The sequence below is a fragment of the Chiloscyllium plagiosum genome, chromosome 19 (genome assembly GCF_004010195.1).
Source record: "Chiloscyllium plagiosum isolate BGI_BamShark_2017 chromosome 19, ASM401019v2, whole genome shotgun sequence".
In the NCBI taxonomy this organism is placed as follows: Eukaryota; Metazoa; Chordata; class Chondrichthyes; order Orectolobiformes; family Hemiscylliidae; genus Chiloscyllium; species Chiloscyllium plagiosum.
Window position 1 is genome coordinate 62,202,782 of NC_057728.1, and position 27,927 is coordinate 62,230,708.

Genomic DNA, 27,927 nt, shown 5'->3' on the forward strand with positions numbered 1-27,927 from the left:
CTCCCTTCCAGGAAAAACTGCTCAGAGATGCATTGGAATTTCTGTCCAAGGATTACACAGAATTGCCAAAACAAAGTAAAACTGAAACAAAAATCTCTCCCTCTGAGATATTAATGTGTCCTCTAAGCTGAAAATTACCTCACTAAGTCTGGAAACTTCTAACAGAAACCTTAAGGTACAATTGTCTACCTTTCTAGGTTGCAAAATCATAATGTAAATAAAAACCCATTAGGTTGCCCAAGTTACCTTGCAAACTGTTCGAATAGAAATCACAAGATACAAAAATACTTGTGACTTAATTATTAATTTCAGACACACAGAAGACCCATGTGCTATTAACTCCATATTTCAAACCTAAATGCCAAATAAATGATATTAAAAATATGTGTAAGTCAGACAGGTTATATTACAGCAGGAATACAGCAAACTGAGGGTCAGTCCATTTGTATTGTACTGTCCCGGATAGGCTGTATTTTGAAAACCAATTTGGAAAGTAATATGATGGTGATAAACTTTTCCGATGAATCATTCAACCTCTCACCTCCTCCGTCAGACTTCCTTTGTACTGATTATAATGAGGTCAGCCAGGTGGACCCATAGAATATGAGTTCCTTGATTGGGGCTGTTAATCTGGTCCCAGAGGACACCTCTGGGACACCTGGACCAACCAACCAACCAAACCACCCCGTAGCCCAACACTTTAACTCCCCCTCCCACTCCACCAAGGACATGCAGGTCCTTGGACTCCCGGCCTATCACCCTCACCTTGACCTCCCTCCACCTATCGCATTTTCAAAGCCCCTCCCCCAAGTCCCTCCTCCCTACCTTTTATCTTAGCCTGCTGGACACACTTTCCTCATTCCTGAAGAAGGGCTTATGCTCGAAAAGTCGATTCTCCTGTTCCTTGGATGCTGCCTGACCTGCTGTGCTTTTCCAGCAACACATTTTCAGCGTTTTTCTCAGAGAGGTCATAAAAGCAGCGATTCCTGAAGGTCTAGGTTTGAAGGGTTTTAGGGCCAATTTAATTATAGCTAACAGATACTGCCTCAGAAAAAAGGCTTTCAAATTAAAAACAAATTTGTACAATGAATGGGGAGTGGCCAGTCCTCCCAGCTCAGCTTTTCTTTGGTTTGGTTTGTTTAGATTTGGTTGGGTTTTAGCAGTCTGGCTATTCATTGAAAGCAGACAGTCAGGTGTGAAGCTGCTAGACCCAAAGAAGCAGGTCCATGCTGATCCTCCCTCTTTCTGACATCTCTCCTGTAAGACCCTGTGTTTGATATTACCTTTTGTACTAAGGGGTATGCCCCAAGGGGATTGTTGCCAGTATTTGGAACAGTATCATTAAATTGGGATAATCTGTTGAGTTTTCAGAAAGGTTAAGTTAGTCTATATTCTGTTCTGTTTTTGTGTTTCATTCAATAGTCTTGCAAATAAATTTGGTTTTGTTTAAAACTAAGTGGTTTGACCACTTGCATCCCTCCTGGAATATCCACTCTACACCTGATTAGAACAACTAGCAAAGTTAGAGTCTGGACTACTTTCTTGAAATGTTTTGAGGGGGTCTGGCCTGGTCCATAATATACTCCATTTACCAAGTTTTTGCCTACTCACTCAATCAACTAATAACACTTTGCAGACACTTAGCATCTTCCACATAACTTGCTTTCCTACTTATCTTTGTAACAGCAACAAATTAGGCTACAATACAGCCAGCCACTCTATCCAAGTCATTAATGTAGGTGATAAATATTTGAGGCCCCAGACTGATCCTTACAGTGCCTCACCAGTTGGAGATTGCCAACCCGAAATGATTCATGTATCCTGACTTTCTGTTACCTGTTAATGATCCAACCTTCAAGCTGTGCTACTGAATAATCCCTACACCATGAGCTCTTATTGTGATGTAACATTTACATGGCACCTGCTATTACCTCCTGAAGAATAGATTCCAGCATTGTCCAATGACAGATGTTACAGCTGTCTTATAGTTTTACGTAGTATCTCTATCTCTCTCTCTTTCTCCTCCTTTCTTACAATTGCCAATTTCCAGTCCATTGGAAATTTTATTGAATCTAGGGAATTTTGAAATATTACAACTAACATGGCACGGTGACTCAGTGGTCAGCACTGCTGCCTCACAGCACCAGGGGCCTGGGTTCAATTTCATTTTCTCCTGGTGTTTGGGTTTCCTCTCGGTCTGGAGATGTGCAGTTTGAAGCACTGGCCACGCTAAATTGCCCAGAATGTATAGGTTAAGTGGATTAGCCATGGTAAATGTAGGATTATAGGGGTAGGGGGTGGGTCTGGATGGAGGGTTGGTGTGGACTCGATGGACTGAATAGTATGCTTCCACTCTGTAGGGATTTTATGATGATTGTGCGAACACACAAAATCATTTGCCACATCTTTTAAAACACTACAATATGACCTTCAGGTCGAGGGACTAGTCCCATTAGCTTTTCTCAAAATGTTTTCTCCAGTGATGGTGACAGTTTTCCTTTCCCTTTTATCCCCTATGTATCTACTATCCTTGGAAATTTTTTATGTCTTCCGTTGTGAAGGCAGGTAATAAATACATGTTCAAAACCCCTGTCATTTCTTTGTTAACCATTCTCAATTCCCCAGTCTTACCCTCCAGGGAAGCAAAGCATATTTTTGCCGTTCTCTTCCTATTTATATATTTAGTGCAGTATTTGTTGTCTGTTTTCATATTTCTTGTTAGTTTTACCTCCTATGCAAAATTTTCCCTTTTCATTACATTTTTAGTCATCATTTGCTGATTTCTAGAATGTTTCCAACTTTCTGGTTTATGCTGATCATTGCAGCATTGCACTTATTTTCTTTCAGTTCAATACAATTCACAACTTCCTTAGTAACCCAGAGATGGTTTATCTTTCTTTTGCAATGGAATACATCTTTGCTAAGGGTAATGAAATATCTCTGTAATTGTCTGTTTCTCTTTTGTTCCAACTTTTAATGTGTTTTCCCATTCCAATTTAGCCTACTTTGTCTTTCAACCTTTATAATTGCCTTTAGATTGGATTCCCTACAGTGTGGAAACAGGCCCTTGGCCCAACCAGTTCACACCGACCCTCTGAAGAGTAACCCACCCAGACCCATTTCCCTCTGACTAATGCACCTAAAACTATGGGCAATTTAGCATGGCCAATTCACCTTACTTGCACATCTTTGGACTGTGGGAGGAAACCGGAGCACCCGGAGGAAACCCATGCAGACATGGGCAATGTGCAAACTCCACACAGACAGTTACCTGATGCAGGAATTGAACCCGGGTCTCTGGTGCTGTGAGGCAGCAGTGCTAACCACTGAGCCACTGTGCCACCCCAGACTTTATTTAAGTCTGAGACAATAGTTTTAGACCCACATTTCTTACCTTCAAATTAATTATAGATTACAATGCTACCAGTGTCTTAAATATGTGTTCTGAAGAAGGGTCACTGGACTTGAAATATTAACTCTGCTTTCTCTCCACAGAAGCTGCCAGACCTGCTGAGTTTCTCTAGTGATTTTTTAATCTTAAATTTGTTGCATACCTATCTGTGATGTGAAGTATTGTTATTTTTGTTATTTTTTCAATACGAGTGGATGAAGTTTATTTCAACTCCTGACTTCCATCTTGTATCTGAAAACTGGGTGACTATTCTTTAATTGTCTGGTGGGATCCTTGTGTAACCTAATTGCTTTCTACTCCCAGCTGATATGTAAATGGATACCAGCACATCCAGCAGAAACACGCAGGCTGTTCATTTGTTCTACAAATTTGGGCAATGAGGCACTGAGGGGTCTGATGTAGCCCTTAAAAAGATGCCACGCCCCTTTATGCCATATTACATTACAACAGTGACTATGCTTCAAATGTATTTAATTTGGCTGTAAGTCACTTCATGAGGTTCTGAAAGTTGATATATCAATGCAAATGCCTCTATTCTCTATAAAATCAACTTTCCTAATTTCTCTCTTTGCTGTCTTATAATTTATTACTTAATGTAAGCTGATTTGGCATATTACAGTGTCTGCTTCCTATAACCAAGGAACAGGAGGCCATTCAGCCCTTCAAGCGTGCTCTGCCATTCAACAAGATCACTGTTGATCTGTTTTGACCTCAACTCCTGCATATCCCCAATAATCCTTCACCCCCTTGCTAAGTGTGCCTATTATTTCTCCTGATCAGCAAGTTGAAGGTATTTCTAAAAAATAATTCTTTTGGCAGGTTTTGAATAAAACAGCTTGTTTCATGGTCCCACAGTTTACTTTGCTGTGTTTGACCTGATAGTTTCCCCTGGGTTTTACTCATCTATGAAGGAGGGGAATATAAAAATGTAAGAACTAAAATCTGGAGCAGGCCATTCAGTGTCTTGAGCCTGCTCCACCATTGAATTTGGACATGGCTGATCTCAATACAGCCTCCAGTTACTTTCCTGCCTGCTCCCCATAACCCTTTAATCTATCACTAATTAAAAATCTGTCTACCTCCTCCTTATATTGACTCAATGATGTTAATAAGCAATAGATAAGTGAGTGTGAGTGTTCAACAGTTGTCATTCCACTCTAGAATGCTGAAAAATATGACATTTCTAGCTATTTGTAGAATGGATTGCTATTAATGTCAGATAGTAAAACTAAGTGACAGCTGACTGTATCTCTTAAGTTACCTCCATCCTGTAACAGAGATCTTAAATCCAGGCTTTTAGGGAGATTGATTTCATAACAGGTGCAAAGTGTAAGGCTCCGAGCTTGCTTCCTGGCTCCCAAATTATGAATACATTGGATTTTTAAAATTCCCTTCTGGGATATGGGTGTTACTAGCTGGGTCCAGCATTTATTGCCTGTCCCTAGTTGCCCCTTGAGAGGGTGGGGGTGAGCTGCCTTCTTGAACCGCTGCAGTCCATGTGCTGTGGGTAGACCCACAATGCCCTTAGGGAGGGAATTCCGAGGTTTTGACCCAGCGACACTGAAGGAATGGCGATGTATTTCAGGATGATGAATGGTTTGGAGGGAATCTTTTAGTGGCAGTATTCCAACCATAAATTAATTCACTGTGAGAGCTATTCGTTTTACAAATGCTAGTTTCTTTCCTATGCTATTTTGGAACTGCTTTTGAATTGAGTAGATCCATATTTGTTGCGATACACAATGTAGAATTTCTAGAGTATGGAAGAAGGCCATTCAGCACATCAAGTCCATACTGATCTTCCAAACAGCACCCCACCCACTCATCTTATCCTGGTAATCCCATGGTTAATCCACCTAGCCTGCACATCTTTGGATTGTGGGAGGAAACTGGAGCAAACCCACACAGACAGTCGTCTGAGGGTGGAATTGAAACGGGGTCCCTGGTGCTGTGAGGGAGCAGTGCTGACTGCTGAGCCACTGTGCCAACTTCTTCCACTCTGTCTCCATAAGGCACTTCCATTATGAGCCTATGGAAACTTTAAAAATATTGCTTTTCCTCCTCATCCACCTACTTGACCCTTGTTCCTGTGAATACTATGATTCAGCAGCACCAGACTTTTTTAAAAAAATGACATTTTGTGATATCTGAAATGAAATTATAAAGAAAAGCAATTAAGAGTAAAATGTTGCTTGACATACCTTCAAGAACAGCCAAGAATAGCTTCTAATTAATATTCTAAAGATTCCATCTTACGCCCATGTATCAAAATGGTGTCGAGTCACCAGACAGCAATTCCAACTGGCATCTGAAGGACTTACAAACATCGCATGCTGCATTTCCAAACCCTGCTGAGGATTGGAATGGAGATGGAGGGGGTGAGTCAACATGCTTGTCCCCTGCTACTATTCTCCATCTTTACAGAGGTAGCAAAGAATCAGTCAGGCTCTTTAAGGGCCTACTTGGGGCCAATCGAAAGAGACAGTTTAGGATTTTCCGGACTCCTGCAATGGCCGGTTTAACCACCTTGAGGTTGGCGTCCAACATCTGTTGGGGCACCTACACTCTAGGAGAACCCTTGAGGCCTTGTTTGCCCCCTTGAATGTGAGCACAGCACATTCCATCCCTTCATAACCACACAGGTGAGTGTGGTGTTTCAGAAAATGCCAGTGAGATGTCCCCTCCGTGTTGAAATACCTTGTCAGTGGTTAGCTCTGCTGCCTGAAAATGCCAGAGACTTGGGTTCAATTCCGCACTCAAATGACTGTCCATGTGGAGTTTACACATTCTCCCTGTGTTTGTGTGGGTTTCCTCCCACAGTCCAAAACTGTACAGGTTAGGTGGATTGGCCATGGAAAATGCAGGGATAGGATTGGGGATGAGTTTGGGTGGGATGCTTCTCAGAGGGTTGATATGGACTCGATGGGCTGAATGGCTGGCTTCCATGCTGTAGGGATTCTATGATAAAACAATAAAGAAATTGCCAGAGAAGCTCAACAAGTCTGCAAGCATGTATAGAGAGAAAGCAGAGTTCTGAAGCAGGGTCACTGGAAGACATTAATCTGTTTCTCTCTCCGCAGATGCTGTTATACCTATTGAGTTTCCCCAGCCATTTCTGTTTTTTGTTTCAGATTTCAACATCAATAGTTCTTTCCTTCATTTATATAACTGTACCTTCCTCCTGTTGGGATGGTAGGCTTCGAATAGTCACGGAGTCCGGATTCCTGAAGAAGGGCTTATGCCCGAAACGTCGATTCTCCTGTTCCCTGGATGCTGCCTGACCTGCTGCGCTGTTCCAGCAACACATTCTCAGCTTCGAATAGTCACCTCCACATTGGAGACCTGTCTAATACCCTTAACTGAACAGGAAACCTGTCTCCATGCCAATTAAGAAGCCTCCATGAAAATCTCTGTTCTGTGACTGACTTGCTTTGAGGTATGTTCAGGAGTCAGCAGAAATTCCAACTCCTGATTCCTGGCCTCAGAGACAATACAGGTCCCAGTTCATGTTGGATCCCTACATCAAGTTGTTACTTAATGTTGAGTATTGAGGGAATTTGTGATGTATTTACTTAAGAGTTTTGCCACCTGACTTTGTATCCAGCTTCTTTGACATGGGACTGGTGGATGGTTGTATTCCTGGACTGAGCCCAGACCTTTAGGAGAGATAGAAAAGTTAACTTTTAATGAACTTATTTTCAGCAGGGTATCACTTGCACTGAGCTGTTGCACGTTGCTTGGAACCTAACAAATGTTTGTTATTCACCCTACTTTCTTTCTGAGTAAGATTGATTGCTTTGATAGAAGCTGAAATACTCTGCTTTCTTTCTTATCAGCTGTATGTGTCCTTGGTAACAAGCTTTACTATAATGGGCAGAGGGTGACAGAATGGAAAGCATCAGGAGAGTGCTCTATCTTGGAGTGTAAGGTAAGAATTGATTAAATGTCATACAAATCAACTTAATTCTAAATGCAAACTTCAGTGCGCAAATGCAAGAATTTGATGCGTTTTCCAATTTGCAAATGTTTTTTTTTTAGTTAGCTTTCAGAATATGGGAGACATGGTTCTATTGTCATGATAATTGCGGCAGGCTTTGGCAATGAACAACCCACCAATAGTATCAAGTAGGCAATTCTAGGATTTTGACAATGAAGGATCAATTAGAATAGATACATCATAAAAATACTAAAGGACGGACCTGCCATCCATGGTTAACAAAACAAATGTCAAACATAGTAACGTACTCAAAGAAACAACATATAATTCTACAAAGATGGATGGCAGGTCCGAAGATTGAATAGAGTATAAAAAACGGCAAATAATTGCAAAAGATTAACAAGGAGGGAAAAATTAAAATATGCAAGAAAGTTAGACAAAACAATTAAAGCAGAAAAAGTTTCTTCATATATTTAAAAAAGAAAATAGTTAAAAATGTAAGTGTTAGTCCTGTGGAATATGTGTTTGAGGAATTAGTAATGGAGGGTTGTAAGAAGGCAGCCCTAATTTTCTCAGTGTGCTGGGATTTGCTTCTTTCACCTTCTTTATTGGTAGAGATCACTGGAGTCCATTTGAAACTGAAACTTTCTCTTCTGGTTTGCTGTTGCTAATTTTTGCTGAGCTAAATATGGGAAAAATTGGGAAGGTAATGTAGCTGATGGAGATTATGTTCACATTCATCATTTTAATAATCCTGAACATTGGTAAAACAACTTATCAGTGGAAATGAGGATTATGCTCATCGACTTCCATGATTTTAGTCTCAGTTAGACAAAGATAAAATTATGTTCAGGATTTACTTTTCGGCAGATCTGTAGATAAGAGAAAGTGAGGACTGCGAATGCTGGAGATCAGAGTCGAGAGTGTGGTGCTAGAAAAGGACAGAAGGTCGGACAACATCCGAGGAGGTTCATTCCTGATGAAGGGCTTTTGCCCAAAACATCAATTCTCCTGCTCCTCAGATGCTGCCTGATCTGCTGTGCTTTTCCCACACCACACTCTCGACACATATCTGTAGATGTTTAGTCATTGTTAATAACCAACTATTTCTCAAGTGTTTCAAAATTCATTTTATTCTTAACTATAGTTACTAGTTTTTCATTAATAATGGTCTGTTTAAAAGAAGGTTTCTGCCATTCCACTCTGGTTGCTGAATTTTGTCTTCACCTTCATATGTGTACAAAGTTCAGCTGCAAATTGCATTGGAATTTAATTCAAATTGTATCAGATTCAAGCCTCTCCCACTCAGCCACTGGCTAGAAAGTTCAAAAGGATCAGATTGGAAAATAGATTTTCTCTGCTTCTGAAAATTCCAGCTGTCCCACAAGAGATGTGCCAGTATTTCAGATAAACTGGGCTGATCCAACCAAAACAAAAGAGACAGGTGGCAAATGCTATTTACTGACAGGAGATTTCCAGTCCTAGGAGTCTGGAACACAATAGTTCATTTCTGCAGTTATGATCCATTCAGGCCCATTTCTAGCATTGTGCTACAGGATTTGTTGCCAGAAAAAAAGATTACCTGATGGAACGAGCTGGCTATTTAGAAAGAACTGAGCTTTCTTACTTAAAGCTGTGCTGTGAAAATTTTGATGTGTTCTGTTTTCCAAATCGAAATATACTCCTAATAAGTACCATCACCGAGAGCTCCGCAGTGGATGCAACATCTTTAAATATTTTTAAGGTAGAGGCAGAAATGAAACAAGATTAAAATATGCTTAAAATATTTTCAAGGCTGAAGTAGATTGATTCTTGCTGACCAAGGGAATGAAAGATATGAAGGAATGTAGAGTTGAGGTTAAAATCCAATCAGCCTGATCTTGTTGGTTGGTGGAGCAGACTGAGTGGTCTATCCTTGCTCCTTGTTTGTTTGTTTGAACACACTCAACACCTTGTAAGGGCATAGTATTGCACAGCAATACTGAGTGAATATCATTTTGGAAGTATCCTAGCACCATTTTAGCTTAGTTTGTGATCTTTCCTTCCTCTAAGACACAAAGCACAATAGTTTGCAATAACGAGGAGGTGAACACAAAAATACAACACCCTGGTATTCACTCTCAGGCCAGGCTCAGTGTTTGAAGAATTCTCAGCTCTGCGATCCCACCGTTTAAAAATATAGCCACCCACATAGCTTCCGATGTTCGGTCTGCTGGGATTGGGTTAGATTAGACACCGGGTTGGGCGATCCTGAAAGAACCATCAAGCTTTCGGGGCTTGGAGGCAGGCTGACTGATAGACCTGCCACAGAGAGCGAACTAAAAGGCTAACTGAGAGAAACAAAGACTAGAAGCTGAACCCTATCTCTCTAACTCTCATCCATCACCCATCTACATGAACCTGTGCTAGCTCATGCCCTCTCCCTGTCTCCCTGCCTGTCATAGCCACATGACCCTCTACCCAACCTCATCAACCTCCGTAGGCCCCATGCCAACTTAGTATCAACTCATTCCAATGCATGTCTCTGCTCAGCAATTTTTTCCCTTGTACCTATGATAACAATTCAGTAAGTGTCCACCACAGGCAACCTCAGTGCCCAGGTCTAATCTGCTCACTCGGGGTTCCAAAGTAAGGGGATGCTAAAATCAGACTTGAGTGAAGGCATTTGATGACTTTGATGGCCAGCTGCCTGTACTTACAGCACGGGGACTCCAGGGGTTCTACAAGGCAGCTCACTGCCACCTGCTCAAAGGCAACTACGGACGGGGCAGTAAATGCTGACTCAGTCAGTCGTGCCTACATCCCATGGGTGAGTAAAAGACATTGCCCCAAATCCCAACAATGCCAAATTAGGAAATGCCTCTTTTGGGGTGGAGGTGGGATTTTGATTTCCAATCATTTCCACTATTTTTGCCATTGCAGAAAAACTCACCAATACGGATAAAATCTGTGTTACTATATCTCATCCCAGGATGAATAAGATCATAAGACACAGGAGCAGAAATTAGGACATTCAGCTCTTCGAATCTGCTCACCCATTCAATCATGGCTGATACGTTTCTCAGCCCCATTCTCCTACTTTTTCCCTGTAACACTTGATCCCCTTGACAATCAAGAACCTGTCCTTCTCAGTCTTAAATATACTCAATGACCTGGCCTCCATAGTCTTCTATGGCAGTGAATTCCATAGATTCACCACTCTCTGGCTGAAGAAGTTTCTCCTTATCTCCATTCTAAAAGGTCTTTGCTTTAAGGCTTGGCCCTTGGATCCCAGTCTCTCCTACCAATGGAAACATTTTCCCAGCATCTACCCTGTCCAGGCTATTCAGTATTCTATATGTTTCAGTTAGATCCCTCCTCATCCTTGTAAACTCCATTGAGTATGGACCCAGAATCCTCAAACATTCCTCATATGTTAAACTTTTCATTCCTTGGACCAGTCTCGTGAACCTCCTCTGAACCTGCTCCATGGCCAGTGCATCCTTCCTGAGATATGGGGCCCAAAACTGCACACACTATTCCAAATGTGGCCTGACCAGAGCCTTATAGAGCCTCAGAAGTACACCCCTACTTTTATATTCAATTCCTCTCAAAATAAATACCATCATTGCATTTGCCTTCCTAACTACTGACTCAACCTGCAAGTTTACCTTGAGAGAATCCTGAACGAGAACTCCCAAGTCTCTTTGCACTTCAGACTTCTGAATTTTCTCCCCATTTAGAAAATAGTCCATGCCTCTATTCTTCCTGCCAAAGTGCATGACCTCACACTTTCCCACATTGTTCTTCATCTGCCACGTCTTTGCCCACTGTTCTAACCTGTCCAAATCCTTCTGCAGCCTCCCTGCCTCCTCAATGCTACATCTCCCTCTTCCTATCTTTGTATCATCTGCAAATGTAGGCAGAATGCCATCAGTTCCTTCATCTAGATCATTAATGTATAAAGTGAAAAGTTGTGGTCCCAACACTGAGCCTTGCAGAACACCACTTGTTACCGGCTGCCATCCTGAGAAGGATGCTTTTATCCCCACTCTCTGCTTTCTGCCAGACAGCCAGGCTTCTGTCCATGCTAGAATCTTGCCTCTAACACCATGGGCCCTTATCTTACTCAGTTGCCTCCTGTGCGGCACTTTGTCAAAGACCCTCTTGAAGTCCAGGTAGATAACATCCATTGGTTCTCCTTGGTCTAACCTGCTCATTGCTTCCTCAAAGAATTCTAGAAAATTTGTCAGGGATGACCTGCCTTTGATGAAACAATGCTGACTTTGCCCTATTTTAGCACACACTTCCAAGTACAGTATACACTTTCCATCCAACCTTTCAGACAACATGTCATTAAACCTCTTTGCATACTTGAACAATTGGGCAACAGTCTCTTCTGAACTTCATCTTGTTTTTACAGATTGAACTGGCAGTGCCTGTGCTTGTTACAACTAGGGATTAATGTTCCTATCCGAGTCCTCTCTTTCATTTGTGATTAGATTCCCTACAGTGTGGAAACAGGCCCTTCAGCCCAATGAGTCCACACCGACGCTCTGAAGAGTAACCCACCTAGACCCATTTCCCTCTGACTAATGCATCAAACACTACGGGCAATCTAGCATGGCCAATTAACCTGACCTGCACATCTTTGGACTGTGGGAGGAAACTAGAGCACACAGAGGAAACCCACGCAGACACGGGGAGAATGTACAAACTCCACACAGACAGTTGCCCGAATCGAACCTGGGTCCCTGGTGCTGTGAGGGAGCAGTGCTAACCACTGAGCCACTGTGCTGCCCTTATACTTCTGTTTCAACTAAATTTACTTTGATATGTTTAGAAATGCATTATAAGCTCAGTTTAATGCTTAAACTAAAATCCTGTATTATTCTTGATTAGTAGATGAAACCTTTTTTTTAATCATGCTTTGTTCTTTAACCTCAAGAATTTGGGGTGGGATGGAAGGGTGGTATCCTTTCAATTTGACATTCAGATGGTAAAAATGACTTTGAAGGCCAACTATCAATATATAAGCCATTTAAATTGTTGAAATGACAATTGGGTGTTTTCTATAAGGGGCATCTGATCCGCATAAAGTCAGGAAAGTCAGAGAAATTTACAAAGAGAGAAAGAGGTCTCTTGTATGTCAAGGGGTGGGCGATAAATACAATTTATATCTCAAGAGTGAAATAGAGAAAAAGTTTAGGTCTCAATCCAGTCCAAGTCTATTGAAGATGCCTGACAAAATAAACTGGGACAACTTCACATGACTTCTATTAGGAATGAAACAACAGGACAGACAACCTGACTTTGTTCAGCCAATTAGTCCAAGATTGTTAAAATGAGTTGGAAACATTTCCAGTTCTAGAGCATTGATTTATTTTCCCAGCCCAATTTCCAGATATAATAAGTAGAAGTTAAATGAGGGTTAGAGTTGCCAAAAATGTACTGTAGTCTTCCTGAACGTTAACACCTCTGAGCATTAAAATGTACGATTACAAACAGTAGACATATAATATTTGAAGGCACAAAATTTAAATTTAAATGGTCATCTTTTGTAATGAAATGATTCTGTTCAATGCAATAACAAGTCTGCTTTAGGGAGTAATGATTTTTTTTTAAACAGTGACAAAGTGGTGAGTCTTTAATGAGTTTACTTAACATCTTCTGCACCACTTGACAGGACAAATTGATGCAACGTGTTCAATATTCAAGCTGTCCTTCGCTGCCCTGCTCACGATCAAACCAAATCTCCCTGACAAACAGCTGCTGCAAGGTTTGCAGAGGTAAACTGTTTAGGGTTTTTATTAAAGTTTAAACCTGACTCAGGATCATTGTAGCACGGGTGAAATCCAAATTATTCCACTTTAAGAATTGGTTACTCAAACTTTTCCAAGCAACTGTTTCACTTAAACTCCAGATGCAGTGAATACGAACAACTGCTTTGCATGAAATGGTCATCTTTTGGGGGGAAGGGGCAACACAATGCAATTCCTAAACAGAAACAAAAACAAAAATTGCTGGAAAAGCTCAGCAGGTCTGGCAATATCTGTGAAGCGAAATCAGAATTAATGTTTCGGATCCAATGACCTTTACAATGTACTGCTTACTTGATCTGTTACTGTGTGGTGCAATGTTTCTGAGAATTAAAAATCTCTGTTCCTTGTGCAAGGTAAAACCTAAACACAAAGTCATGCATGCACCATGCTATATCTAACCCAAACGCTAATCCATTGCGTGATATGGAGTAGGAGGTCACAGCACTCCATTGGCCAATCACCTTTTTGAACCAAGTCAGTTAGAGGCTTGGACAAAATGAGTCAGAAGTAGGAATAAACAAAGACCAAACTGAACTAGCTTCCTCTTGCCGAAAACTAAAGAGCACCTTACAAAAGGGAGGAGGTTACACACTTGGTTTTCACACAAGGAATGGTAGACTTTAGCAAGAGTAGGAATTAATAACGTAAGAAGAAAAACAGAGCTTCTCCAAAACCAAGAGTCACATTAGGGACTGGCTCCTGTAACTTGCTATTGCGTAAAACAAATAATGGACCAGATGTTCTACAATTTCATTAAGCTCATTGGGGAATGCCATGGCACAAATAATCCAGTAATTTGCAAAGGATTGGAACTCATGCCTTGTCTATTTTACTGCACAGATAACTGGATATATATTTTATGGATTTGTAATAGGGAGTGATGTTAATGCATCATTCTAGTGGTGTGAATGCCCATTAAATTTCCAGACCCATTATTCCTGACAAGAGGATATTGATGATATCAATGAGGGGAGCTAGATGGAAAAATATTTCTCCAGTAAATCACTCTCCCTGAAAAAGTTCTCCCAGGGACAAACTCCAGAATCTCCTCATTTACTCGACTGTTTTAGATTAGATTCCCTACAGTGTGGAAACGGGTCCTTCGGCCCAACCAGTCCACACCGACCCTCCGAAGAGTAACCCACCCAGACCCATTTCACTCTAACCAATGCACCTAACACTACGGGCAATTTAGCATGGCCAATTCACCTGACCTGCACATCTTTGGACTGTGTGAGGAAACCCACGCAGACACGGGGAGAATGTGCAAACTCCACACACAGTCACCAAAGGCTGCTCCAGTTGGCATTGCCAACTATGGAGACGGTCACTCTGTAAACTGATTCCACTCAAAAGAATCTCCATCTTTTGGCAATTGAAGTAGCTCATGATGAACAGGTAATCATCTGATCAGGCCAAAAAAACATTGAAGCCAACTTGAATAAAGTCATTAAGAGGATAGTCACCTTTATCTCCAAAGCACTTTAATTTGCTGTTAATGATTTTCAGGTTTATCTTTATAGAGTCAGAGTTAAAAATCACACAATACCAGCTTATAAAAGAGGTAAAATCAATGACTGCAGATGCTGGAAACCAGATTCTGGATTAGTGGTGCTGGAAGAGCACAGCAGTTCAGGCAGCATCCAAGAAGCTCCTTGGATGCAGCCTGAACTGCTGTGCTCTTCCAGCACCACTAATCCAGAATACCAGGTTATAGTCCAACAGATTTATTTGGAAGTACAAACTTTTGGAGCGCTGCTCCTTTGTCAGGTAGCTCTGAAAGCTAGTGCTTCCAAATAAACCTGTTGGACTATAGCCTGATGCCATGTGATTTTTAACTTTGTCCACCCCAGTCCAACACCGGCACCTACACTCTATAGAATCATAGCATGCTAAGCACAGAAAAAAGGCCCTTCGGCTCATTGCATCAATGCTGATGCAAAAACAACCACCTTAGTATTATTATAGAATCGCTACAGTGTGGAAGGAGGCCATTTGCCCCATCAAGTCCATACAATCCCTCCGAAGAACATTTCAATCCAGACTCAACCTCCATCCTATCTCTGTAACCCAGTATTTCCCATGGCTAACCCACCTAGCCTACAGTTCCCTGAACACTACGGGCAATTTAACATGGCCAATCCACCCTAACCTGCACATCTTTGGGCTGTGGGAAGAAACCCACACAGACACATGCAAACTTCACAGTGAGAGCTGCCTGAGGTTAGAATTGAACCCAGGTACCTGGTGCTGTGAGGCAGCAGTGCAAACCACTGAGCCACCGTGCCATCCTAATTATAGTCCTATTTTCTACCATTTGACCCATAGACTTGGATGCTTTTAACATCACAATGCACATCTAAACACTTCTTGACGCATGAATTTAGCTGATGGGAACTGATGGAATGGTGCTCACCAAACAGAATCATAGAGACAAATGCTATGTATAATGAAATTATCCACCTTTGAGTGCAGAGTTAGATCTCAGACCTTCTAAATAGCTGTGTACTATACCAAAGCTGAGGAACACTACCTGCCACTCCTATTAGATTACAAGGAAAACTTGATCAATTAAAAAAATCACTCCAATCATTCTTTATCAACACAGGTCATGACTTTTGTGCTGATGGCCCCAACTGCGTCGAGAATTCAGAATGTGTGAATTTGGAGGCTAGTGCTATCTGCAAATGCAAAAGTGGTTTTGTGCCTCTCCGTGACGATGAAGCCTACTGTGAAGGTTAGTATGTACACATCTACTGTCTGTCCAAACCCAGGGCCATGTTCATCTGTCGTAGTGATACAACAGGAACACTGAGTCAGGAGTAAACCATTCAGCCCATCTGGCCTGCTTGCCTTTGTTAGATTATGGCTGATCTGCATCACTACAAAGGAACCTCTGTTATCCGAAGGACACGGGTGGGGAGAATTTCGTTCAGTTAATCGAATGCCGGATAACACAGTAAGCCAAGCACTGGGACCTTGCGATCTTGTTCGGATAATCTGAAATTTGATTAATCGACTGCTAGATAATCACGGTTCCTCTGTACTTCAGTTGCCTAGTTCCTTACCTAACAAGATTCCATCAATCTTAATTTTGAAAACTGTTAAGCCCCCAAATTCACACTGGAAGTTGCAAACTTGTACAATCTTAAATGCTGATGACGACATTTGTGTTACAGAACAAGTGTAAGTGAGATTTATTAGATTAGATTAGATTACTTACAGTGCAGAAACAGGCCCTTCAGCCCAACAAGTCCACACCGCCCCGCCGAAGAGCAACCCACCCAGACCCATTCCCCAACATTTACCCCTTCAACTAACACTATGGCAATTTAGCATGGCCAATTCACCTAATCTGCACATCTTTGGACTGTGGGAGGAAACCGGAGCACCCGGAGGAAACCCACGCAGACACGGGGAGAATGTGCAAACTCCACACACAGTAGCCCGAGGCGGGAATTGAAACCGGGTCTCTGGTGCATATGTCCCATATAAAATATTTGTATTAGTCATACTTTTAAGGCATCACTTAAGAGTGAATGTTTGCATCTTCAGATCAATTTTAAACTACCACCACACGATAAAACTGGTGATGCAGCCCAACGTGCCATGATGGAAGAGTTACAAAATATATTAATATTCAAATCAATGCAAATGAAACATCAGCAATTTTCAGTAAGAGGTAGATAATCCACAATGCCGCACCTTATTACAACTTGCCCCAGTATTTCGATGCTGCAACATCCTTTTATTGAGATACTGATGTCACAATGAAATGTACAATATTGCAATAGATAAGAGTGAAGCAACAACTGCACGAGACTTCTTGAAAGTTCATTTGACTGGATGTAAGTTTTCATACGTGAGTCAACTGTATAATCCAAAATAGACAATTTGTAAGTGAGTAATTGTTAGCCTCATGTTGATAGTAAATCAATTTAAACAACCACCACCATATGTTCTACTGACTACATTGCCAGATTGATTTTTTTTTGTATTGGGTATGTGAGACTGGCAGATTGGGAATAAATAATTTAATGATACTCTGCTCAACTGTGGAAATGTGCATTTTTGTAGTCCAGGGAGTACACGTGGACTATAAGCAACAAAACTGTAGCTTGTTTAACTGTATTGGTGTATAATTGTGTTATGGAGCAGTGGTTTGAATTTCCAAGGATTCTATTCATCAAATGGAAAGTTTCTCCTTTACCAGACATAGGGGGAGCTGCTGAAAGGCAATGAGGTATTCTGTAGGGATGAGGTTGTATTAACTGGCGCAGTGTAGGCCCGATCCATACTTGAAAAGTGACGATGATTCCAGATCCAGCTATGATTAGGTTTCAAAATTCTCAAACTTATTCCCTCTCTGGATTTGTTCCAGTCCCATCTCTGTAACCTTTGCCATGTTCTACAGTTCTCCAAGAATGCTGACCCTCACTTCTGGTCTCTTGGGCATCCTCCACTTCCTTCAATCCAAACTTAGTAGTTTTACCTTCAACATTCTCAGCCCTAAGCTCTCTGGTCATTCCATCCCGAACCTTCTCCAACTCTTTCTCCTCCTATCATCCCATTAGGTCATAAAATGTAACTGCAGAAGTAGGCTGTTCAGCCCTTTGAGTCTGCTCTTGCCATTCAATGAGAGCATGGCTGATCTGATCATCCTCAACTCCACTTTCCTGTCTTTTCTCCATACCCTTGACTCTTTTACTGATTAAAAATCTATACCTCAGCCTTGAATATCCCTCATGACTAAGGCTTGACAGCTTTCTATGGTAAACCTCTAGGGCCCTCTGCTGTAAAGAATTTCACAGATTCACTACCCTCTGAGAGAAACAATTCCTAATTATCTCTATCTTAAATGGGCAACCTGAGATTCTGAGATTATGCTCTTTGGTCTTAGACTATCCCACAAGGAGAAATGATCTTTCTGCCTCTACCCTGTCTAGTCCCTAAGAATCTTTTATATTTCATTAAGGTCGCCTCTCATTCTTTGAAACGACCGTGAATAGGAGCCCAAAGACAATCCCTCCATACCTGATATCAGCTTCGTGAACTTTCTATGGACTGTCTCCAATGTCAGTATATCTTTCCTTAGATAAGAGTCTCAAAACATTTCTCAGTATTCCAGCTGTGGTGTAATTCATGCCTTGTATAGTTTTAGCAAAACCTTCCTCCTTTAAGACTCCATTCCCTTTGAAATAAAGGCCTACATCCATTTGCTTTCTCTACTGCCAGCTGAACCTGGATGGTCACATTTTGTAAAGTATGCACAAGGACTTCCAAATCCCTCGATGCTTTCTGCAGTCTTCCTCCATTTAAACAATGCTCAGCTCCTCTATTCTTTCTGCCAAAGTGCATAACCTCACATCTTCCAGCATCATTCCCATCTACCAAGTTTTTGCCCACTCACTTAACCTGCCTATATCCCTCTGTAAACTCTTTATCCTTGCCAATTACCTTCCTACTTATTTTTGTGTCATTTTACATTCAATTTCATTGTCTGAGTCATTAATATATATTGTAAATGACTGTGGCCCCAGGATTGATTTGTGTGGCGTGCCATTGTTTACAAGTTACCATCCTGAAAATGGTCTCTTTATCCCAATTCTCTATTTTTTATTATCTTGCCAATCCTCCATTCAAACCAGTAAACTACTCCCAACACGAAAGGTCTCTTACCTTTTGTAGCCTAATGGGTGGTATCTGATCAAACACCCTCTGAAAATCCAAGTCTATGACATCCACTGCTTTCAGTTTATCTCTCTTGCTCATTACCTCCTCAAAGAGTTCAAATACTTTTTTTAGGAATGATTTACCATTTGCGAAGCCATACTGACTCTGCTTGATCATATTACGTATTTCTAAATACTTTGCTATTGCACCCTTTAAACAAGACATTAACATCTTCTTAATAATAGATGTTAAGCTAACAGGCCTGTAGTCACCCTTTTTAGTCTTCTATTTATATGTGAAGGTGTTGTATTTGCATATTTCCTATGCTTTGGGATTTGAACATTTTTGCCAATACATCCACTGTCTCTTCTTTTAATATCCCAGGATGCATCCCATCAAGTCCGGGCAATGTATTAGTCTTTAGCCCCGTTAGTTTCTTTGGCATTTTTTCTCTAGTGATGGGTATTATATTTATTTGCTTTCCTCCTTTTGCCCCTTCTTTATTTTCAGAATGCTATTAGTGTTTTCTATTATAAAAACGGACGCAAAATATTTATTCAACTCCTCTGCCATTTCCTGGCTCCCCGTTATTATTTCACCAGCCTTGTTCTCTAAGGGGCGTATAGTAACTTTGACCTTTAGTGTCATAGAGTCCTACAGCACGGAGACAGGCCCTTTGGCCCAAACTGGTCCATACGGACCAAAATGTCCATCCACTCTAACCCCATTTCCCTGCACTTGGCCCATATCCTTTTAAACATTTCCTATCCATGGATTTGTCCAAATGCCTTTTAAATGTTGCTCATGAACCCACCTCAACCACCTCCGCTGGCAGTTTATTCCATATGCCTACCACCCTCTGTGTAAAAATGTTGCCTCTCAGATTCCTTTTTTATTCTTTCCCCTCTCACCTTAAACTGATGCCTTTTAGTCCTTGATCCTTGAAGACTGAGCGCGTTCACCCCTTCCATGCCTCTCATGATCTTATACACTTCTCTAAGATCCTCCCTCAGTCTCCTATGCTCTAAATAAAAAAAGTCCAAGCTCTCCCTAAAACTCAGACCGTTGAGGCCTGACAACATGCTTGTAAATTTCTTCTGCACTCTTTCCAGTTTAAGAACATCCTTCCTATAGCAAGATGACCAAAACTGAACACAATTCTCCAGTGTGGTCTCACCAACGTCCTATATAGCTGCAACATAACTTCCCAACTTATATACTCAGTGCCCTGACTGATGAAGGCCAGTGTGCCACAAGCCTTCGTCATTGCCCTGTCTACCTGGGACTCCACTTTCAGAGAACTGTGCACTTGAACTCCATGGTCCCTCTGTTCCACTACACTCCTTAAGGTCCTATCATTCACCATGAAACTCCTGCCTTGATTTTCAAAAATGGAAGGCCTCACACTTTTCTATATAAAATTCCATTTCCCATTTCTCGATCCACTTCCCTAGCTGATCCAAGTCCTGCTGCAACTTCTGATAACCTTCCTCGCTGTCCACGATGCAGCCTATTTTAGTGTCATCAGCAAACTTACTAATCATGCCTTGTACATTCTCATCCAAATCAATGATATAGATTACAAACAGCAAACAAATAACAAACCAAACTCTTAGGCACTCCACTAGTCACAGACCTCCAGTCCAACAAGCATCCTTCCACTATTACCCTCTGCTTCCTACCATCAAGCCAATTGTGTATCCAATTTGCCCTGAATTCTGTGATCTAACCTTCCAGAGTAGCCTACCGTGAGGAAACTTATCAAAGGCTTTACTGAAATCTACATGGTCTATGTCTACCACCCCACCCTCATCAACCTTCCTGATCACTCAGAACATAGAATATAGAAAATTACAGCACAGAATGGGCCCTTCAGCCCATGATGTTGTGTCTAGGATTAATCCTAATCTATAATAAAATAACCTTACCTAGGCACCCCTCAATTCACTGCTGTTCATGTGCATGTCCAGCAGTTGCTTAAATGTCCCTAATGACTCTGCTTCCACCACCACCGCTGGTAATGCATTCCATGTATTCACAACTCTCTGCGTAAAGAACCTACCTCTGACGTCTCATCTATACCTTCCTCCTAATATCTTAAAATGATGACCCCCTCGTGCTAGTCATTCCTGCCCTGGGAAAAGTCTCTGGCTATTGACTGTATCCAAGCCTTGTACACCTTGATCAGAATACCTCTCTTCCTCCTACTCTCCAGAGAGAAAATTCTGACCTCTATTTGTAAGAGAAGCCCTCCAGTCCAGGCAGCACCCTCTACAAAGGCTAATAGGGTGGCCATACCTAGATACAATATTCCAAGTGTGGTCTCATCAGAGTTTTGTAGAGCTGCAGCAAAACCTCGCAGCTCTTAAACTCAATACCCCTGTTAATGAAAGCCAAAATACCATATACTTTCTTAACAACCCTATCCACTTGGGTGGCAACTTTGAGGGATCTATGCATTTGAACACAAAGATCCCTCTGTTCCTCCACTCTGCCAAGAATCCTTTCAGCATTCGAATTCGACCTTCCAAAAAGCATCAATTTGCAGTTGTCCAGGTTGAACTCCATCTGCCATTTCTCAGCCCAGCTCTGCATCCTGTCTATGTCGCACTGCAGCCTACAATAGCCCTTGATACTATCAATGGCACCTCCAACCTTTGTGTCATCTGCAAATTTACTAACCTACCCCTCAACCTCCTCATCCAAGACATTTATAAAAACTACAAAGAGCAGAGGCCCAAGAACAGAGCCCTGCAGGACGCCAATCAACACTGACCTCCGGTCAGAATACTTTACATCTACAACCACTCTCTGCCTTCTGTCAGCTAACCAATTCTGAATCCAGAGAGCTAAATCTCCCTGTGTCTCATACCTCCTGACTTTATGAATGAGCCTACTATGGGAAACCTTATCAGATGACTTGCTGAAGTCCATATGCACCACCTCCACTGCCTGACCTTCATCAATCTGTCTTGACACCTCCTCAAAGAACTCAATAAGATTTGAGAGGCATGACCTGCCCCTCACAAAGACATGCTGACTGCTTTTAATCATGCTATGCTTTTCCATATAGTCATAAATCCTATCCCTCAGAATTCTTTCCAAAATCTTGCTGACCACAGACGTAAGACTGACTGGTCTGTAATTGCCAGGGATTTCCTTATTACCCTTCTTGAAAAGAGGACCAACATTTGTCATCCTCCAATCCTCCGATATGACTCCCAAGGAAAGTGAGGACGAAAAGATCTTCACCAGTAGCTTAGCAACTGCCTTTCTCGCTTTCTGGAGCAGCCTGGGATACATTCGGTCTGGCCCAAGGGACTTATCAATCTTAATGTTTGCCAAAATTTCCAGCGCATCAATTTCCTCAATCTCGATCTGTTCAAGTCTGTTTCCCAGTTCCTCAAAGTTCTCATTCATAACAATGTTCCTTTCCTTAGTGAAAACTGAGGCAAAAAACTCATTTATGGCTTCCCCTATCTGCTCAGACTCCACGCACAAATTCCCTACTCTATCCCTGACTGGCCCTACCTTCTTCCTGATCATTCTCTTATTCTTCATGTGTGAGTAAAATGTCTTTGGGTTCTTCCTAATCCTTCCCACCAAGCTTTTTTTGTGCCCCTTCTGGCTCTCTACCACCCATTTTGAGCTCCTTTCTAATAAGCCTGCAATCCTCTAAAGCTATGCTAGATCCTTGCTTCCTCCACCTTACATAAGCTGCGGCCTTCCTTTTGACAAGAAGCTCCTCTGTTCTCATCATCCAAGACTCCTTAATCTTACCCCTTCTAGCCTGTCTCAGAGGAACAAATTTATGCGTCACTGGTAACAACTGCTCCTTAAACAGTTTCCACATGTCTGTTGTGCCCTTTCTGAGGAACAATTGCTTCCAATCTGTAATTGGTAAAAACAATGACTGCAGATGCTGGAAACCAGATTCTGGATCAGATGCTGCCTGAATTGCTGTGCTCTTCCAGCACCACTGATCCAGAACCCAATCTGTACTTCCCAACCTCTGTCTGATTGTGTCATAATTTTGTTTCCCCAAAATCATCAAATATCTCTAACAAAGTTGTGAGGCATGATCTCCCATGCACAAAGCCATGCTAACTATTTCTAATCAAAACCTGTCTTTTGAAATGCATGTATCTCTTACCCCTCAGAATCTCCTTAAGTGACTTACTTACCACACATGTTAAGCTCACTGGTCTATAGTTCCCAGGTGTTTATTTGCAGTCCTTCTTGAATAAAGGCATAACATTCGTTAACATCCAGTCTTCCAGGACCTCACCCGTGGCTAATGATGATGCAAAAATGTCAGCCAGAGCCCCTGCAATTTCTTCTCTAGCCTCTTGCCGTGTTCTTGGATATATCTGGTCAGGACCAGGAAATTAATACACCTACATACATTCTAATACATCCATCACCTCCTGTACTTGTGATGTGGACTGTCCCCAAGATACGACCACTGAAGTTCCCAAGTCTTCATGTCTTTCTCCATGGTAAACACAGAGGAGAAATATTCATTGAACCTTGCTCATCTCCTGGAGTTCTAAATATACATGTCCACTTTGGTTCTTGAGGGGTCCTATTCTCACTCTCGTTATACTTTTTCCTTTAATATACTTAAAGAACCTCTTTGGATTCACCCTAATCCTCTCAGCCAAGTCTATCTCATGTCCCCTTTTCACCCCCGTCTTCCTTCTTCAGTAAACTCCTGTCTCCCCTGTATATCTCCAGGGATTCCCTTGATCCCAGCTGACCGTATCTGAGCCATACCTCCTTCTTTTTTCTGACTCTCGTTATACTTTTTCCTTTAATATACTTAAAGAACCTCTTTGGATTCACCCTAATCTTCTCAACCAAGTCTATCTCATGCCCCCTTTTCACCCCCGTCTTCCTTCTTCAGTAAACTCCTGTCTCCCCTGTATATCTCCAGGGATTCCCTTGATCCCAGCTGACTGTATCTGAGCCATACCTCCTTCTTTTTTCTGGTCAAAGCCTCAATATCTCTTGTCATCCAGGGGTCCCTACTCCTGCCAACCTTGCCCTTCACCCTCACAGACCTTGAACTCTAGCTATCTCACTTTTAAAGGCCTCCCACTTGCCGGAGGCCCCTTTGCCTGCAACCAAACTCCTCCAATCAACGCCTGCAAGCTCCTGTCTAATTCCATCAAAATTCACCTTGCCCCAGTTTAGAGCCTGAACCTGTGGGCCAGTTTTATCTGTCTCCATAAATATTTTAAAGTCAATGGAACTTAGGGGTAAATATAGGATAGTAGGGGAATGGGTCTGGGTGGATTACTCTTTGGACGGTCAGTGTGGATTTGTTGGGCCGAAGGGCCTGTGTCCACACTATAGGAATTCCATGATCTCAGCACTTTATTATTAAATCTAATCTAAATTGGGAGGGACTGGTGGGGGGTGGGGTGGCTTCACTCGGTGGGTGGAAAAGGGTGACACGGTGGTTCAGTGGTTAGCACTGCTGCCTCACAGCGCCAGGGATCCAGGTTCAATTCCAGCCTTGGCTGTGTGGAGTTTGCACATTCTTCCCGTGTCTGCATGGGTTTCCTCCGGGTGCTCCGGTTTCTACCCACGATCACATAGATCAGGTAGATTGGCCATGTTAAATTTCCCATAGTGTTTGGTGCATTAGTCAGAGGGAAATGGGTCTGGGTGGGTTACTCTTCGGAGGGTCGGTGTGGACTTGTTGGGCCTAAGGGCTTGTTTCCACACTGTAGGGAATCTAATCAAAACTACAGGCAATGGTCCCAAAGTGCTCCTCTATTGTCACATCAGTCACCTGCCCTGCCCTATTTCCAAAGAGTAGGTCGATTTTTGCCCCTCCTGGGTAGGACTGTGCATACTGTTTGAGGAAACTTTCCTGAATGCACTTAATTCCACCCCATCTAAGCCCCATCTAACTCTATGGCAGTCCCAGTCTATGTTAGGAAAATTAAATCCCCGACAATGACAATCCTATTGCTCTTGCAAGTCTCCCAAATCTCCCTGCACATTTGTTCCTCTAATTCCCATTGACTATTTGGGGGGCTTGTTTCTTTATTTTTATATATTTAAAGAAGCCCTTGCAGTCCATCTTGGTATTACTTACTAGTTTACCATCGAAGTTTACCTGCTCCCTCTTTAATTGTTTTGGTAGTCTTGTGTTGATTTTTAAGACTTTCCAAATCCTCTGGCTTTCCGTCTTTTCCACATTGTATGTTTCTTCATTCCATGTGATGCTATCCTTAACTTCACTGGTTGGCTTATCTACTTCCTGGAAACTTTCTTTCGTAATGGAATATATCTTTGCTGTGAACCATGAGCTAATATAAAACACTCCTCAGCACCTCTCCCTTTGATTAAAAACTAGGGGATCCACCTTAATATTCCTACTTTGGTTCAGTGTTCAGTACTGACTGATTGATTGTGTTCTTTTAAAGTAACTTGGAACAGTTTTATTAAGAAAGATGAAGGGCACTAGATAAATTCAAGATGTTGTTGCTGCAAGGTTGAGAGAATAAGGAGTAGCATACATTTGAGTGTTTGCAAAGTTTTTAGTATGGTGCAAATTATCTGCGTATCAGGTTCATTTTTTTTCTACAAATTTCCATTCACAAGAGTTAGGGAACAGGACTAGAGAGGATAAATACAGGAGGGATTTTCCTAATGACAAGGAAATTCAGAACCAGGGGTCACAGTCTAAGGATCCAGGATAGCCCATGTAGGATTGAGATGAAGAGAAATTTCTTCACTCAGAGAATGGGGAGCCTGTGGAATTCTCTGCCACAGAAGGTGGTTGAGGCCAAAACATTTTCAAGAAGGAGTTAGGGCTAAAGGGATCAAAGGCTATGGGGAGAAAGCAGGAATGGGGACTGAGTTGGATGATCAGCCATGATCAGATCGAATGGTGGATCAAGCTTGAAGGGCTGAATGGCCTCCTCCTGCTCCTATTTTCCATGTTTCTATGTTTCTAGGAGGTGTTGGTCATAATGCTCCTTGAACCAATTCTGTCTTGAAGTATGATCATGGGTTGAGAATTTACCTCAGCCCACTCTCCTATTCCATCTCCACATTCCTTCATACAACAATGACCAAAGGGTGATGCATTAATGTGTGCCACAAAGGCTGGAATTGCAAACTCGCCCTAAAATGTTCATGTAGCTTGATAAGGGGCATGGGTGCATGTGTAAGTTGAGTTTTGGATGATGGTGACCCCAACAATGAAGAGCATTAAGATTGTGTGAAGATTAAGGTTTACATTAAGCATTCCTCACAAGCTGCAGTGAGCAGTTATTTCAAGAGCACTGAGGAAGTGAGGCACAAAAGGCTTTCAGCTGGTTGTGATAGTCAATTATATGAGTGAACAACACGTAGAATTCATAGGCATGAATAAGATATCTTATTAATTGTGTGGAGGCGTAACTCCGAGGGGAATTTGATACTATTCTTTGAATTTCATTGTGGAATTGCGAACACAGATCACTAATATTATTAGCTCACACATTTGAAGGAATATTGGATTTACACAGAAGTGGAGTAATCCCACAAGGCTTTAAATGACTGGCAGAGTCTGAATAAAAGCCGGTACAAAAGGTCGTTTGGAAAGGTACAGTAATCTACTTTTCACAGTGAGCAAAAAATACATGAGGCTCAACTATCAGTAGTAAGCATTGCAAAGCTGCAGTGGATTGGGAAGACTGCCAGTATACAAGTAGCTGCTGTCCTCTTCGGTTAAAACAGTCTTTGATATTAATATTTCAGACCGAAGCATCTCAACATCTCTATATAGGCAGCTGAGATAAATGTGTCTTTAGTGTGTGTGTGTCTGAGAGAGAGTGTGGTTGTGTGTGTGTGAATGTGTGAGAGAGTGTGGATGTCGGAGTGTGTGTGGAGGGGGGGGGAGAGGGTGTGGATGTGTGTGTGTTCACACACTATTCTCTAGCTTGCTTCTGCCATTAAAACAAACGCTATTGGGGACAAAGCACAGCACTAGTCTCTTTATGAACAAAGTGAAAAATCACACCACATCGCATTATAGTCCCAATAGGTTTATTTGAAATAAACCTGTTGTGTGATTTTTAACTTTGTCCACCCCAGTCCAACACCGGCATCTCCACTTTATGTGAAGTCAAAGCTACTTGAGCAGTCTGTATATACACATCCTGAATATGCATCTCAGGAATAATCTTGATAATTGATTTTAGTATCTTCTCAACTTGTACTGCATATGTAAAGCAGATATATGAATATAAAAAGCAGAGTGTTGGAAAAACTCATCAAGTCTGGTCACATCTGTGGAGAAAGAAAACAAAGTCAATGTTTTGGGTCTAGTGACCCTTCAACTGAACAGCCCTACCAGCAAAAGAAAGCCAAAAAAACCCTACAAACCGACCAAAAAAAAAAGCAGTTCTGATAGAGGGTCAACTGGACCCAAAACATGAGGTGAAAGTGAAGATTGCAGATGCTGGAGATTAGAGTCGAGAATGTGGTGCTGGAAAAACACAGCAGGTCAGGCAGCATCTGAGGAGCAGGAGAATCAACATTTTGGGCAAAAGCCCTTCATCAGAAATGAGACCCAAGACATTGACTTTGCTTTCTCTCTCCACATATGCTGCCAGGCCAGTTGAGTTTCTCCAGCAATTTCTGTTTTTGTTTCACTTTTCTCGCATCTGCAGTTCTTTGTTTTATGTCAATGTAATAGATGGCCCAGTTCAGAGGGCTTGTTTTTAAAACTAAAGAAAAAGCACTTGAACTGACAATCAATCAAAGTTGGGGGATAGTTAGATGCTTTTTTAAGGCAAATTTCAATCATTTTAGATTTTCTAAGCTCATTACATTCATAGCTACACTCATTCACCAGTTTCAGCGAAGCATGTTTTATTAAATATATCCACCACCAACAAGGCACAAGTGTGTGAGTGAGTACTCTCTACTTACCTGGACGGGGGCAGCTCCAGCAACACTCAAGAAGCTTGGCACCATCCAGGATACCGCTGGACTCACCATTCCTTTGGTGTTGCTGGGTCACAATCCTAAATTCCCTCCCTAAGGGCATTGTGGGTCAACTAACTGCAGGTGGACTGCAGTGGTTCAAGAAGGCAGTT

The 27,927-nt window shown here is 41.8% G+C and overlaps 1 protein-coding gene across 1 annotated transcript in view; it reads left to right on the forward strand.

The window, feature by feature from the left end:
* Positions 1-27,927, forward strand: part of LOC122559324 (protein kinase C-binding protein NELL2-like) — a 339,041-nt gene that overhangs the window by 99,279 nt on the left and 211,835 nt on the right. The window contains exons 10-12 of the mRNA XM_043708693.1: positions 7,249-7,340; positions 13,015-13,117; positions 15,759-15,887. Coding sequence (XP_043564628.1) covers positions 7,249-7,340; positions 13,015-13,117; positions 15,759-15,887 — 324 coding nt within the window. The remainder of the gene's footprint in view (positions 1-7,248; positions 7,341-13,014; positions 13,118-15,758; positions 15,888-27,927) is intronic.